This window comes from Pogona vitticeps, chromosome 1, assembly GCF_051106095.1.
Source record: "Pogona vitticeps strain Pit_001003342236 chromosome 1, PviZW2.1, whole genome shotgun sequence".
NCBI lineage: Eukaryota > Metazoa > Chordata > Lepidosauria > Squamata > Agamidae > Pogona > Pogona vitticeps.
In genome coordinates, this window is record NC_135783.1 from 260465500 (window position 1) to 260481139 (window position 15640).

Genomic DNA, 15640 nt, shown 5'->3' on the forward strand with positions numbered 1-15640 from the left:
CCTCTTTTTTTGGTGGTGGTTTCGTGCTGTATATCCTACATACCATACTGGATCTCTTTCTGCAAGAAATTTTCTTCTCCACCCACCACATTCCATTGTCCTTTGTAGCAGGCATTTCTGGGATTCAGTTTATGCTGCTCTTTCCACTTTGTGCTGTAGAAGGGAGCGTCCGGTTCATACAGTTGTTTGTACTCTTGATAGAAACAACAGTGGTGCCAGCATCTTGAATCCCTCATTTTAATTTTGTGATATCATCTGTAAACTAATATATACTGAGTCAGACAATCTAGTTCAGTATCCTATGGAAGCAGTTTTCCACTGTTCAAGTCCCACTGTTTTTTTCGGGTCATATGTGAGTATACTGGAGGATGCCATCTTCCTTATTCAAAGCATGTGCTCTGGATCTCTCAATGCCTCATTTACAGTGGTGCCTCGCATTCTGATGTTAATTCGTTCCGTCGTAAAGCGATTTTAAAAAGCCCATAGAAACGCATTAAAACCCGGTTAATGTGTTCCTATGGGCTGGAAACTCACCATCCAGCGAAGATCCTCCATAGCACAGGCATTTTCGCTGCCTGTGCAGCGAGGAATCCGTCCCAGAAAACAGCGGGCGGCCATTTTGAAACCGCCGATCAGCTGTTAGAAATCATCACTTTGCGAGAATCAGTTCCCGAAGCAGGGAACTGATCATCGCAAAGCGAAATTCCCCCATAGGGAACATCATTTTGCAATCGCTTTTGCAATTGCAGAAACATCGACGTCAAGCGGTTTCATCATTAAACGGAGCGCCCATCTTGCGGGGCACCACTGTAATATCAGCGACTTCTGAGCTTAATCCTATGCTATTATAAAAAGATACTTGTGTTGTTCAGAACAAGGTGGCCAGACTTTCTCCTTAATTTCTTTAATCACCTTATATGCAAACAACAACCAATGGCAAACATGTTAGTTAAAAACAGATACATGTTTCCCTGTAAAATGCAGCAGTTGCAGGCAGTATTCTGTCTGTGTTAATAAATCTTCCCTAGACTGCCTGAAGATTAATAGGGTCCTGTTAACACATCCATATCAAAATTCCTAAATATCTACATATCCTGACATCCTGGCTGAAATCCTGTTGCACAATTACACAAATAGGATTACCCAACTACAGTCAAATCTTCATAGACGTCTACAATATACAGTACTGAGGTGTGTGACTCAGTATGCAACAGATAAATTCTCCAGAAATTTCGTAACTTATGACTCTTTGTAACTGTGACCCTTTTTGGCCCTAGGAACAATCATTCTCTAGTAAGTTTTAGGTTATATTACTTAAATACACTCTGTATTCAGTATTTCAAATACTGTACATCTTGGAAACGTTGGTTAATGCACATCTTCCTTTACTGTGTACCTGGAGGTTTTAATATTGAAAGCCTGATTCTCTGACAAAAATGAACATTATATACTGGAGGGAGCCTTTTGTGAAACCTGTATCTCCTTTTTCATATACCACAATAACAGTTATGATCTACCCACTTTTAAAAAAATCACACTTATTTCTTCTGCAAAGTTCGTATATGTGGGATTCTTCATTTGATTTTTACAACAGACTTGTGAAGTTTGTTACACTGAGATAGAATAACTAGACTGAGACTGCACAAGTGAGCTTTATGATAGAGCATTTAACTTTTCTAAGAATTTCCAGTCCAGTTCCAACACTTCTTTCATTGCTCTGTGGTACCTCTAATGAATGTAAATATAGCATAAATCAGAGTGGGCAACATGTGGCCCACAAACTCAGTACTTCCCAGCCAATTGTCATTTGTGCAATCCTGAAGATCACTCCAGAGCTCCCTTGTGAACAAAAACCCTATATCCACGCTTAGAAACTTGCAGAAACAGCAATTTTCAGATTAGGGGTCTGAAGGGTTGTCATGATCTATTAAAACAACAACAAAAACCAAAAATAGAAGCCGGAAGTGCCCATCTGAGCACTTTCTGGTTTCCTTTTTTCCCCCTTCCTAAAGCTATTTTTGTGTATCTTGTACTGTAGTAGGATCCAGGAGCACATGTTTGGTCCCCACATCCACTGAGATCAACCCGCAACAGTTCACCACATTGGCTTATGAGCAGAGGTGGGACTTTTTGATGTGCAGAGATGGCCAAAGCATCTGTTGCTTTGTTTTACCACACAAACTTACATGAATGTTTTTCAGAGCTCTAGTCACACAATGCATTTTCTGTGCAGAAGGTACGGTACTTCCATGTAGAAAATAGTGTAGATTTTGAATTGATATCTCTTAAAGTAAATTATCTACAAGCATATTTAGAAATTGTATTTGCGAAGGCTTTTACGGCCAGGATCTAATGGTTGTTGTGGGTTTTTTGGGCTTCTTGGCCGTGTTCTGAAGGTGGTTTTTCCTAACGTTTCGCCAGTCTCTGTGGCCGGCATCTTCAGAGGACAGCAAACAAATGACATATTTAGAAATTCTTTAGAACAGGCAGGAGTTCCCTCAGCTGGTTTTTTTGCTTGTTTGTTTGTTTTATGTGCTTGCTTGCTAATGTTAGGCTCCAAGTTGGTTTGTTCCAGGTGCAGGGTGGGAGTTTCCTTGGAATCAAAGAATCTGAATCTCCCTCACTTTCTTGACAGATCTCAGGATTAGATCTATTAACAATAGCCCAGAATTGGCATGGTTCCCCTTCAACATTGTGAAAATTGTGAATTGTCCACCAGTTTGCTTCCTCCATAACATACTGGATTAGTAACTGGATTATTGTAAGCCGCCTAGAGTGGTCTAATTTGATCAGATAGGCGGGATAGAAATAAAATAAATAAATAAAATAAATAAATAAATGGCAGTACGGTTCACACAAGTATTAATTTTGAAGCAATCCGTGAGTGTATATTGTGATCCATTCCCAAGTATTAAATATGTGATAGTATATGAAATTAATCATTGTGCACAAAAATGCACTGGTTTTTATTGTTAGAAATGTGCAGCTGTGAACAGCCAGTATTGATCACAAGTGAAATACATTTTTCTTCCTGAGATGGGAAGTTTTGTAAAGCAAAATGAGAACATTAAATTAGTTTTTCTAGCTACCTTATTGATAGGATCATAATTGCACTGAATCATTTATTCTTCCTAAGATTCCAGAAGTAAAGAACCAGCGGTTACTTTGGTTTTTCTAATTATATGAGTACACCAATTTACCAAATGACAGTTTAACAATTCACTGCAGAACAATGAAAGATGCATTTCTCTGTCAAATAACAATTTGGCACTCAAACTCAATTAGCACAGTTGCCAAAAACATCCTTATTGCTAAAAGATTGCTGTAAATTTAGTAACATTTTGCTAAAAAAAATCTTATCAGCCAAGTTTGTTTTGCAGATACATAACATAACTTCTCTTTGATAGAAAACTTTAATCACATGTTACTAAAAATCTCAATCAGCTCTGCATTTTAAAAAATGCATGCAGAAGATATTAAATGCTAAAGTCTTAGCTCTGCTTTCAATGTCTTTATTGTATGGCCTCATATGGTAGTGGTTCTGGAGTTTATTTTTGGTACTAACTACTGTTGCTCATGGGACTTGATACTATAGTATTACTATTGCTAAATGGCCTTGTACCATGTTTCCCTGAAAATAAGACAGGGTTTTATATCAATTTTTGCTCCAAATTATGCATTAGGGCTTATTTTCAGGGGATGTTTTATTTTTTTCATGTACAACAATCTACATTTATTCAAATACAGTCATGTCATTGTATTCTGGTTACTGCACAGTGGTGGAGGGCGAAGTTTCACTTAACTGGGGCTTATTTTGGGGGTTACGAGCATCCTGAAAAGTAATACTAGGGCTTATTTTCAGATTAAGTCTTATTTTTAGGAAAACAGGGTAGTAACTGAACCTTCTTACTTGACATGATCTGTTATATTTACATGATTGTTCAGTAAAATAGTAAGCTAGCATCTAGCTTACTATTTTACTGTACAACCATGTAAATATAACAGATCATGTCAAGTAAGAAGGCATCTATTGCATATAACTTCTTTGGATTATAGCTTCATGTCTTTGTCAGTTAGTTACTTATGTGGATATTGAGTGTTATTGATGATGATAATAATAATGATGATTATAATTATGATGATGATGTAACTTGAACAAATCACATATTTCTGCTTTAGATAAATGGATTTCTTTCTATTAAAAACTTCAAATGTTAGAAGAAAAAAGAGAAAGATAGATTTTTGTCTCATCTCTGTCCCCCGTTTAAATAATGTAAATTCTTTTTATCATACTAATTTTCATCTATAATTGTTGTTTGACAAAGGTTATATTGTGTTGCTTACTATAGAAATATTACCTACAATATTTTTTTAAAAAAGTAAATACACAATTGCTGTATCTATCTCTCTGTCTGTCTCTTTCATCATTATTTAGAATGTTCCTGAACTTCAGAGATCCTAGTAGCTTGGGAAGAAAGCTATATTTGCATATTCAGGTCTCCCACATCCATGTGTGTTTTATTTAGAAGTAGATTAGTCTCGATCCATCACTCTACTATGCCAGTCCAGATTCCTTTTGAAATTTGAGCCAATAGCTAACAGAAATGCCTCAAATTATTGCCAGTTTATAGAATTCAAATGAGATTATAGTATGTTATACCAAAATATCCACTGAAACTATTGGGGTAGATCATGGTAATAGTACTATGTATGAGCTGTAAAAATGAAGGATTGCATAGCTTGACAAATGGATGGCCTACGTATTGTAGACATATGTATTGTAGACAGCTGTATTTACAGCTGCTAGGACGGGTTAAATATGCAACTTAACAGAAAAATAATGTAGAATGTTTAACTGTTGCAATATATATGATGCACATCTATATTCCAATATAGACCACGGTACAGCTGGGGGAAAATGCCCCTTCCGAAGGGGAATGCAGGCGGTGGCTTCGGAAGGGTCCTTCCGAGGCCACCGCTGGCATTTTCCCCCAGCTGAGCGGCGGGGCTTCAAAGCTCCTGCCGCTCAGCTGGGGGAAAATTGGGCTATGGGGAAAAATCGCAAAGCGATCGCAAAATCCGCATCAGTATGCGGATTCGTCGTTAAATGGGGCGCTCGTTAAGCGAGGCACCACTGTAGTTTATTCCTAAAATTGCCAGAAATATATAGAGTCTGGTTGCAGTGCAAAACTTTCCTGTGTGATCATACAAATCCAGGAACTATGTATGTTCTGCAAGGGACTAACACTCAAACCATATTTTGTGTAGAATTCTGTTCATGTTCTTAAACAGAGAATGGGCCCTTGTTGGATCAGTGTAATCATTAAAAAAAACCTATTGGAGAATGCTTCTGCCACCTACTGGTTTAATGTATTTCAGTGTACTCACTTGTTGACATCTTGATAGAAAAAGTGAAAGACAAATCACGTAACAGTAACATCATTGGGTTCATTGCAAGTAAAGCTAAGGGACATAGAATTCATTGGCACATCTAGGCCTTGGGGGAAAGTGAACAGATTTTGAACTTGGGGATATCATTGTCATTTTGTCTATACTACTTTCTGTTGTTTATTTGTTTAAATAAATGCTGTTTGTTCTTATCCCAGCTGTGCATTGGGGTGGGGAAAGAAAGACAGTCAAATTGGAGTCCCATGTTCCTGTGAGTTCAGTGTTAAAATGTATAGGGTTTTGTGCTTTTTAATTGTTGTACATAGGGAGTAATAGTGAAAATTGCTTTTAAGTATCACGGTGGGTAATCAGCGAGGTTCTTTGCTTATCTTCCTGTAGCAAACTTGTTGCAATGCCAGTGTTAAAACCATGTGTAACTACATGAAAAGACATGATATTGTTTGGAATTCCTAGTACTAGGAAAGAAATGAAAGTTATCTTTGCTTGGTAAAATGCTGGTTGGTATCTTCTTGCTAGAGTAGATGGCTTAGTAGTTTCAGCTTATTTTTTTTACTCTTTTGTCCATCCTAGCACCACTGTGTATGACAAAGCATGTTGTATATTGTACATCTTTTTCATTGGATGATGGAAATCTCAGACAGATTGATATCAGAAATTGCTAGACCATAAATAAGTGGAATTTTCATCTTCTCCCTTTCATAGTTCCCTCTCTAGTGAACAAAGAGTAAAAATTGTTTAAATAAATGCTGTTTGTTCTTATCCCAGCTGTGCATTGGGGTGGGGAAAGAAAGACAGTCAAATTGGAGTCCCATGTTCCTGTGAGTTCAGTGTTCATTTTCACCAGCAGGGGGATCCTAGAAGTATTTCTTGATAATTACCCCTGAATATATGATTACAGTGGTGCCTCGCTACATGATTGCCTCGCAAAACAATGAATTCGCTAGACGACTTTTTTTGAGCGATGTTGTACTTCACAAAACGATTGTTTCTATGGGCCATTTTCACTGGACCTATTGCAAAGGCAGCAAGTCCTAGTGAAGTCTTGTATTGCATTCTTTCTCTTCTCCCCTGTGGTAAGGGATCAGGGCAAAAGGAGTCATCATTATCAGGAGCCAGGGGTCTGCTTTGACTCCTTTTACCCTCTTTCTTTGTTGCTGGAGAGAGAAAGAGGGAGAAGGCTGTCTGAGACCCATTGAATTTCCAAAGGCAGTGCAGGTGAGGGGATTGCTTTTCCCCAATATGGTATGGGGAACTGTGTTTTGCAAGACAATGTTTTCTATGGATAATTTTCGCAAGACAGTGATTTTTTCCCCAATTGGAACACATTAAATGGATTTCAATGCATTCCAATGGGGAACTGGGTCTCACAAGATGATGTTTTCACAAGACAGCGATTTCCATGGAACGAATTAAAATTGTCTTGCAAGGCACCACACCACTGTATGTCTCTTCCTTTGGCCTAGGTTTGTCTCTTAGGAGAACTTCCCCATGTGACTGTGGGACAAAAGTGCCAATTCCTGAACATTTTCTTCTGAACTAAAACAATTGAATTGTGATACAATTGCTTTACTTTCCTAAAACAAAAAGTATTGTAGCTTGTTAAATGCTAAAATATTTCCATTGCATAAACATTTGTAGACTCAGGCTCATTTCTTCAGAAACAATGCTGACATCATAATTAAAGGAGCTGAGAAGGGAGGAACTATTGTGATCATAAACAGGCTAGACTACATTCAGGAGGCTGAGACACAACTCTCTAGTTATCGCATCCTACAGACCTTTATCTGATCTTGCTGAGGAATGGCATAAAGAACTGATGAAACAATTCAGTACAGATTTCTAAGACCTAATTGCAGAAGTGGTCTTCAACTCAGGGAAGCTTATATGAATAAAACATTAAAAGTGTCACTAGGCTCTTCATTAATTTTTGTACATTGTTTTCACCAATTATAGTTTATAAAATTATGTAAATGTAAAGGTTCCTCTTGACATTTAGTCCAGTCGTGTCAGACTCTAGTGGGCAGTGCTCATCCCTATTTCCAAGCCGTAGATCCAGTGTTTGTCTGTAAACAGTTTCCGTGATCACATGGCCAGCATGACTAGACACAGAACGCCATTACCTTCCCATCATGGTGGTACCTATTTATCTACTCGCATTTTGGCAGGAGCTGGGAAAAGCGACAGGACCTCATTCCATCACGTGGATTCGATCTTACGACGGCTCGTCTTCTGACCTTGCAGCACAGAGGCTTCTGCGGTTTAACCCACAGCGTCACCACGTCCCACTAATAAAATTATGTACAAAGGTTTAAATAAAACTGAGGTAATTTATCCAAGCTTCCAAACTGTATTCAAAGCTATATGATGGCAAAAAATTAAACAGCAAAGAAAAAGAGAGTGTAAAAGGCAAGATACTGACACCTTTTAAGGACTAATGAATCATTTCAGGGTGAGCAAAATCTACTTTTTCAAACAAAAAGTGTGAATACATGTCCCCTGTAATTTATACGTATCCTCATAATGATGGAAGTCATGCAAGTAGAGGATTCTGGTAATCAGTGCCAATGGTTCATTAACGCAGGAATCAGACTATCAGGCTATTAAATATGTGAGGGTGCAGGCCCAAACCAAGATGATAGACTATGCAAATTAGATTTAGTTATCATGGAAATACTTAGAGTTAATTTTGGGCAGAAATCAGAGTCTGTCAAGGGAAACAGCTATTTTATACCTGTAAGATGTTGCAGGAAGTTGCATTTTTAAGATATGTAGTGAGTTATGAAATTTTGATCTCTACGTCTTTAGAGATGAACTGGAATTTCCATTTTTTTTTCCTCATTTTTCCTTTCTAATTCCTTTTTTCTACAATGTCCACTTTGAGATCCATAACAGAGTGTCCTGGGAAACAGGCAGAAGTGTTCTGAAACTGATTTCTCTGTATCGTCATTCCTGATGTAAGATTTGTATCCATTCTTTCTTTAACACAGAGATTGTCCTCTTTGTCCTATATAGCAGTGGTCCCCAACCTTGGGCCTCCAGATGTTCTTGGACTGCAACTCCCAGAAGCCTTCAGCACCACCTCTGCTGGCCAGGATTCATGGGAGTTGAAGTCCAAGAACATCTGGAGGCCCAAGGTTGAGGACCACTGCTATATAGAATGCACAGGGGCCTTGTTGGTAGAAGATGGCATAAATCAAATTCTCAAATGAACAAGTAAACCTCTGATGTTGTGTCTGGCATTGTTAGGGTCCTTCATGGTACTTCCAGTGTAAATATGGGGACACAATTGGCATCTAGATTTGGCAAGATTTTGCTCCAGTCTCTGTATTGCCTATTGTGTATCAGTAGTTATTCAAGATTGTGGGGAGGGTTGTCTGTAGACAAGTACACGTCAGTCTTCTGAAGTCTGGGAGAAACAAGTATTACTGTCCAGAATGGGCTGCAGGTCATTGATAATACATCTCACTTGGCACCTAGAAGTGACTACATGTGGTATTCTGTTTTCTCTCTTAGCTCTGGGTTGTAGTAGGTTCTTCCTGGGTACTAACCTGGCTCAGTCAATTTACTTTCTCACTATGTTAAATGAGTATTATAGTTTAAGAAATGTCCATTATTAACTCCATGGGTTTTGAGCCTGCTTCTTGTGGTTCTTGAGATTGGCTATACCAAATCTTTCTGGTATAATTCCTCTGTGTATTCTTGCCTCCTCTTCTTGATGTCTTCTGCTTCTGTTAGTTCCCTCCCATTTTTGTCCTTTATCATTTTGATCTTTGCACAAAATGTTCCTTTAATATCTTCGATTTTCCTGAACAGATTTCTGGTTTTTTCTTTTCTATTATCTTCCTCTGTTTCTTTGCATTGTTCATTTAAGAAGGCCCTCTTGTCTCTCCTTGCTATTCTTTGGAAGTCTGCATTCAATTTTTTGTAACTTTCCCTATCTCTCTTGGCATTTTGTTTCCCTTTTCTTCTCTGCTATTTGTAAGGCCTCATTGGACAGCCACTTTGCTTTCTTGCATTTCCTTTTCTTTGGGATGGTTCTTGTTGCTGCCTCCTGTACAATGTTACGAGCCTCTATCCAAAGTTCTTCAGGCACTCTGTCCACCAAATCTAGTTCCTTAAATCTGTTCTTCACTTCCACTGTGTATTCATAAGGAATTTGGTTTAGATTATATCTGACTAGCCCAGTGGTTTTTCATATTCTCTTCAGTTTAAGCTTTAATTTCGCTATGAGAAGCTGATGATCAGAGCCACAGTCAGCTCCAGGTCTTGTTTTTGTTGACTCTATAGAGCTTCTCCATCTTTGTCTGCAGAGAATATAATCAGTCTGATTACGGTACTGCCCGTCTGGTGATTTCCATGTGTAGAGACGCCTCTTGTGTTGTTGGAAAAGAGTGTTTGTGATGACCAGCTTGTTCTCTTGACAAAACTCTATTAGCCTTTGTTCTGCTTCGTTTTGAACTTCAAGGCCAAACTTTATAATGAAACATCTTTCTTTGGTGTCAGTTCTAGAAGGTTTTATAAGTCTTCATTGAATAGGTCAGTCTCAGTCTCCTCAGCATTGGTGGATGATGCATAAACTTGGATTATTGTGATGTTGAAAGGTCTGCCTTGGATTTGTATTTAAATCATTCCATCATTTTTGAGATTATATCCCATTACAGCTTTTCCCACTCTTTTGTTGACTATGAGGGCTACTCCATTCCTTATACGGGCTTCTTGCCCCCAATATTAGATATGATAGTCATTTGAATTGAATTTGTCAATTCCTGTCCATTTTAGCTCACTGATGCCAAGGATGTCAATGTGTATTCTTGCCATCTCCTGTTTGACCACATCCAGCTTCCCAAGGTTCATAGATCTTACATTCCAGATTCCTATGCAGCATTTTTCTTTGCAGCATCGGACTTTCCTTTCACTTCCAGGCATGTCCACAGCTTAGTGTCCTTTCGGCTTTGGCCCAACCACTTCATTAGCTCTGGAGCTACTTGCACTTGTCCTCCGCTCTTCCTCAGTAGCATGTTGGACACCTTCCAACCTGAGGGTCCCATCTTCCAGCGTCATATCTTTTAGCCTTCTGTTTCTGTTCATGGGGTATTCTTGGCAAAGATACTGGAGTGGCTTGCCAATTCCTACTCCAGGTGGATTGCATTTAGTTGGAACTCTGCACTATGACCTGTCTGTCTTAGGTGTCCCTGCACAGCATAGCTCATAGCTTCCCTGAGTTACTCAAGCCCCTTTGCCACGACAAGGCAGCAATCCATGAGGGAGATATGTATGGCTATAGCTGTACAATAAATCTGAAGATACATTATTCCCAAAGGTGATATAATTATGTGTGGGTACAGTCACAGAGCTTGGTAGTCAAATTTGCTGTGGCCTCATTTGGAATGGTATACAGATACAAATGTCCTTTATGATGGCTTGTAGACCATCTTTGTGAGAAATATCAGTGTAAAGTGGCTGTCATCCATGATAGCTAGGACACTGTCCTTTGGAAAATTGCGAATGACCTCTAGTATTCTGAGGAGGTTGGTTGTGTCTCTTATGTAGCTGGGGGCACTGGAGGTGTATAATTAGGGGACAAGTTCCACATATCCAGGTACATCAAAGGTAATGGTACCAGTGTGTTTATTTTGGCAGTATGTAGAGTCTTGTTGAGGATCTTGTAATATTTCTCTTATGATTTGGTCACAGATGTCTCTAGGGATTCCTTTCATTAGATTTATTGGTTATTTATGGTATTTAATTGTCAGGTTTATGGCTAGAGGTCTGTAAAGTAGGGTGTTGGAGAATGTTCTTGTTTGTAATCCAGTTTATTCGTAACGATAACAGCCTCTCTTTTGCCTGTCTACTTGATGATGATATCAATATTGATTCTGAAACTATGGATAACCTCATATTTATTTATTTATTGGACTTATATACCGCCCCATAGCGCTACAAGCACTCTCCGGGCGGTTTACAATTTTTAATTATACAGGCTACACATCCGCCTAAGAATGCGTAGCACATTATGGCTCTCTATGACAATTAATTGAATTGAAATAGAAATTGTTAATTATCTCAGGCTGTATGCAGTGCCAAAAACACTGAATATAGAAATCAAGTTATATGCTTTGGCTTTTATGATGATTAGTAAGCTGTATCAGAAGACATCTCCTTGTCCACATTAGATATGATTAACTAATGGTTTGTGGAGAACTAATGGTTTGTAGAGAAGAGATATTTAAAGATACTTTTGGCAAGCAGACCCTTCTGTTCAAACTGTTCATTCCAGTCTTGTGTACTTATTCTTCTTTATCAGCTTTTCTGTGAGTAATGGAAGAAAGCTAACTAGATGAATATTGACCTTAGTTAAGATCTTCACAATGTGTGTTTCCCTAGTGTGAGTGTGTATGAATGGGTAGATGTGTGAAGAAGCCACCCCATTTTGACAGTGGGCTCCAAAGGGCTGGAAGATAAAGCTCTTCCTAACTAATGACCCAAATAGCAGGTCATACAATTAAATGATATAACTAACTTCTGCAAACATATGTAGGCCAAGATTGAGCGGTGTACTGTAGTATGCAACATCAGAGGAATTTGGAACTCATTTGTCTCCCACTTCTGCTGTAGACCTCTGAAATGTGCCCTTCCGGATGCTGCTCCCCAGCCTTCTGCAGCTTTTTAGAGGGTTCAGGGAACTGGAAATAGGTCATTGCAGATTCTTGTGGAAACAATGGGATCCAGCAGAAGTACCCCTTTGGATTCTTGTATTGGAAATCTAGAACTTTGAAATGGTGGATAAATGCTTAAGTAGTAGTCTTTCAAGTACTTATTTTAACTTTAATGTCTGCCCTCTCTCTAGTGACCCTGTGATTGGACAGTCAAAGATTTTCGGAGGAGGGGACAAGAATTGTTAATGGACATCTGCTTTCACAGTATGGCCCAGATATCCAGCAGCAATGAATTCAGACAACGTTCATCAGCATCTCTGGACACAGGAAGAGCGAAAGAAGTGGACAAAGAAGAGGCACTGCAAATGGAAGCTGAGGCCCTGGCTAAGATGCAGAAGGAAAGAGTGGAATCTTTTAGACAAAGCACTGATACTTTAAGCAAGTCCTGGCCAAGTGTACAAACCTGCAGAAAACAGGAGCATGATCTCATGGTGTTTCCTGAATCTGATGCCAAGAAAAAGATGGATGATAAGTTAAGTAAAGTTGATGTAGATAAACTTACTTGTGCGGAGCTGGAGAAGTTACTGCTAGAGGAAAATTTTGAATCCAGCAAACCAGCTGCATTGTCAGCAACTCCTGTGCTGAGCTCATCATTCCCTTCACAGTTTTATGTTACTCCTGCTGTTCAAAGAGGGCCGTGGGCACCCGCATTACCTGGGCCTTCTGCTTGTACTGTACCTCCTGTTTACTCAATGCCTTCTTACAATAAACAACTTGGAATCTTCCAAAATGGCTTCCATCCAGGTATGTCCACTTACCAATCTACAAAGCCTATTTATCTTAGTCTTCCAGAGAGGTCCCAGTACATTTCATATGCACTACCAAGTACTACATCTTTCCATCCACAAGGACGTTTACCTATATATCATTCAGCGCTTACACCCGAAATGGCAAAAGTATTTGATAAAATAGCAAGCACTTCAGAATTTCAAAAAAATGGGAGATCAAGCACTGACTTGGAAGTGACTGGTACTAAAGCTACAGTTAATTTGACAGCCTCTGAAAACTTCAATGATATCAGTAAATTTGATTGGTTGGATTTGGATCCTTTAAATAAACCAAAAGGGGATGGTATGGATATATTGTATACCGCAGAAGATGGTGGAAAGGTGGCTTGTAGTAGAGTTGTAGAAGATCCTTGGGATGCTGTGCTGTTGGAGGACAAAACCCCTGGAAAATGCCATCTTGAAAGAAAAGTTAGTGGGAAATCTACTTCTGGGGCAACAGTTACAAGAAGTCAGTCTTTAAACATTCGAACTGCTCAGCTTACTAAGTTACAGGGCCAGATATCACAGGTAAAAATTATATACTGAAAATCTATTTCACTTTGAAACGAAAATTTTGTAACTGATTGTAAAAATTTGTAGTATGTAACTTAGATTTGATGCTAGAATTTTACAGGTAATTTATTGTTAGTACTTTCAGGAAATTGTGAAAAAAGACATTAATAACACTGTTTATAATAATCATTTTAGTTGAGTATATTTAAAGTACTTTCCAAAAGAATGCAAAATTCTTCACCATTTAACAAACGTAGAAGTCATGGAATAAAAGAAGGGATCCTCTTATGGATCAGTAACTGGCTGAAGAACAGAATGTAGACAGTGTGAATAAACCAGTTGTTCTCACAATGAACCACCAGTTATATGTTTAAACATTTTCATAAATGATCTGGAATTAAGAAAGAGCAGTGAGGTGGTCAAGTTTACTGATGGCAGCAAATTATTTACATAAGAAGTAAGGAAGAGCCGGAGAAACATCTCTTCAGTGGGAGTAGTCATAAAATGGTAAATGCATTTCGTTGCTAGCAAGCATAAAGTGATGCACACTGAGGGCAAATGTTCCTTATTTTATATATATGCTGATGGACTCTAAGTTCATGGTGACTAACCAGGAAGGGAATCTTGTAATTGGAAGAAATAGGTCAATGTAAACGTCAACTACCTGTACATCTACAAAGAAAAGGGCAAGTTCCATATTCAGGGTAGTTAGGGAAAGAATCCAAAATAAAACTGGCAGTGTTGGAATCAAAGTGGATTTGGTTTTAATCAATTTAAATAACAATTTAATTTTTTAAAATCCATTTTTTATTTAAATTTTTATTTATTTCTTTATTTTATTTTATTTTATTTTATTTCTATCCCGTCTATCTGGTCATATTAGACCACTCTAGGCGACTTACAATAAAAAGCAACAATATAATTTTAAAAACGTTACACCTAAACTAAGATAAAAGTCAAAGAAAGATATAGAGAAAGAAGGATCGTCAGGAGTTTTCTGTTGGGAAGGCCTGCCTATACATCAGTGTTTTTAGTTGTTTCTTAAAAATCAGTTATTTAAATCGTGATTTAGATCAATTTCATTTTAGAAAATCATTGATTTATCCATGTTGGTCAGAATGCTTTTATATAAACCTTTATAATGTAAACACACATAGAATAATGTATTGAGCTCTGGTAACCTCAAAAATATGTTGTAGAGATGGAAAAGGTGCATGAAGTAGGTAACCAAAATGATCAAAAGGATAGAGCCCTTGTGAGAATAGGTAAGTCTGAGGTTTCTTAGGTTATGGTAAAGCGGGCACAATAGGGATATACAAAATAATGTATGGTGTGGACATTGTGGATCCCAGTAATAGAATCTGATAACAGTCATGAAACTCAATAGTGGAAGATTCAGTGTAGGCAAAAGGAGGCACTTTTTCATAGAATTTGCCACCACAAGATTTAGTAATGACCACCAACTGAGATGGCTTTCAAGGGAAATAAGACAAATTCATCTGTCCTTTGCTACCAGTCATGGTGGTTATGTATATCAGAGGCAGTGTGTATTCTGAGAACCAGTTACATCAGTTTTGTTAATGGAAAGGTAATAACTGGTAATGATGATGATGCAGTTTAAGAACATGAGCTCTGTTGGATCAGACCTCCCTCAGTAGACAACCAGATGTCCTTGGGAATTCCGTGAACAGGATTCATTCCCCAGAGTAAATAATTACTGAGTGCTCATAATTCTCATAACATAGGAGATAGTTTACTCCTATATTAATTTATCAAGTAGTCCAACAGATTATTTTTGAAGAAATCTTTTCAGGATTAATTCCATTATATAATTGGTAATTATATAAAAATGCTGTAGGTGCACAATTTTGCTGATAAATAACAATTTATTTTGCCCCTTATATGCAAGCTCTTCATTTTAAAAAAATGTCACTACATGAATTAATGGAATTAAAGACAATCAGACTTTGTTTCTCACACTCATTTTGCACAAGAATAATAGATTACAAGAGGAATAATTTCAAAGGTATCCCCCCCCCCCCTAAATTTAGTAGGAAAGGATGTTATGAATAGTTTGGGCAGAAGCCTGTTCAGAATGTTGATTTCTCAAAGTTTCTAAATTTTAAATAAATTTTACAAAAGAAGAAGCTGTATGATCTATTAGAAGGAACTATATATTTAGGCATGAGCAAAACATTGCTTGATATAGGAACAATCTCTACAACTCAGCAGGAC

General features: G+C 38.0%; 1 protein-coding gene across 2 annotated transcripts in view; it reads left to right on the forward strand.

Moving 5' to 3' along the window:
• The window catches only part of PIK3C2A (phosphatidylinositol-4-phosphate 3-kinase catalytic subunit type 2 alpha), an 80043-nt gene that overhangs the window by 2754 nt on the left and 61649 nt on the right, over positions 1–15640 (forward strand). Inside the window, exon 2 of one of the 2 annotated variants that reach the window (XM_020802958.3) lies at positions 12257–13420. In XM_020802958.3, coding sequence (XP_020658617.3) covers positions 12311–13420 — 1110 coding nt within the window. In that variant the 5' untranslated portion in view covers positions 12257–12310. The remainder of the gene's footprint in view (positions 1–12256; positions 13421–15640) is intronic. The other variant, XM_078383874.1, reaches the window with a different exon arrangement.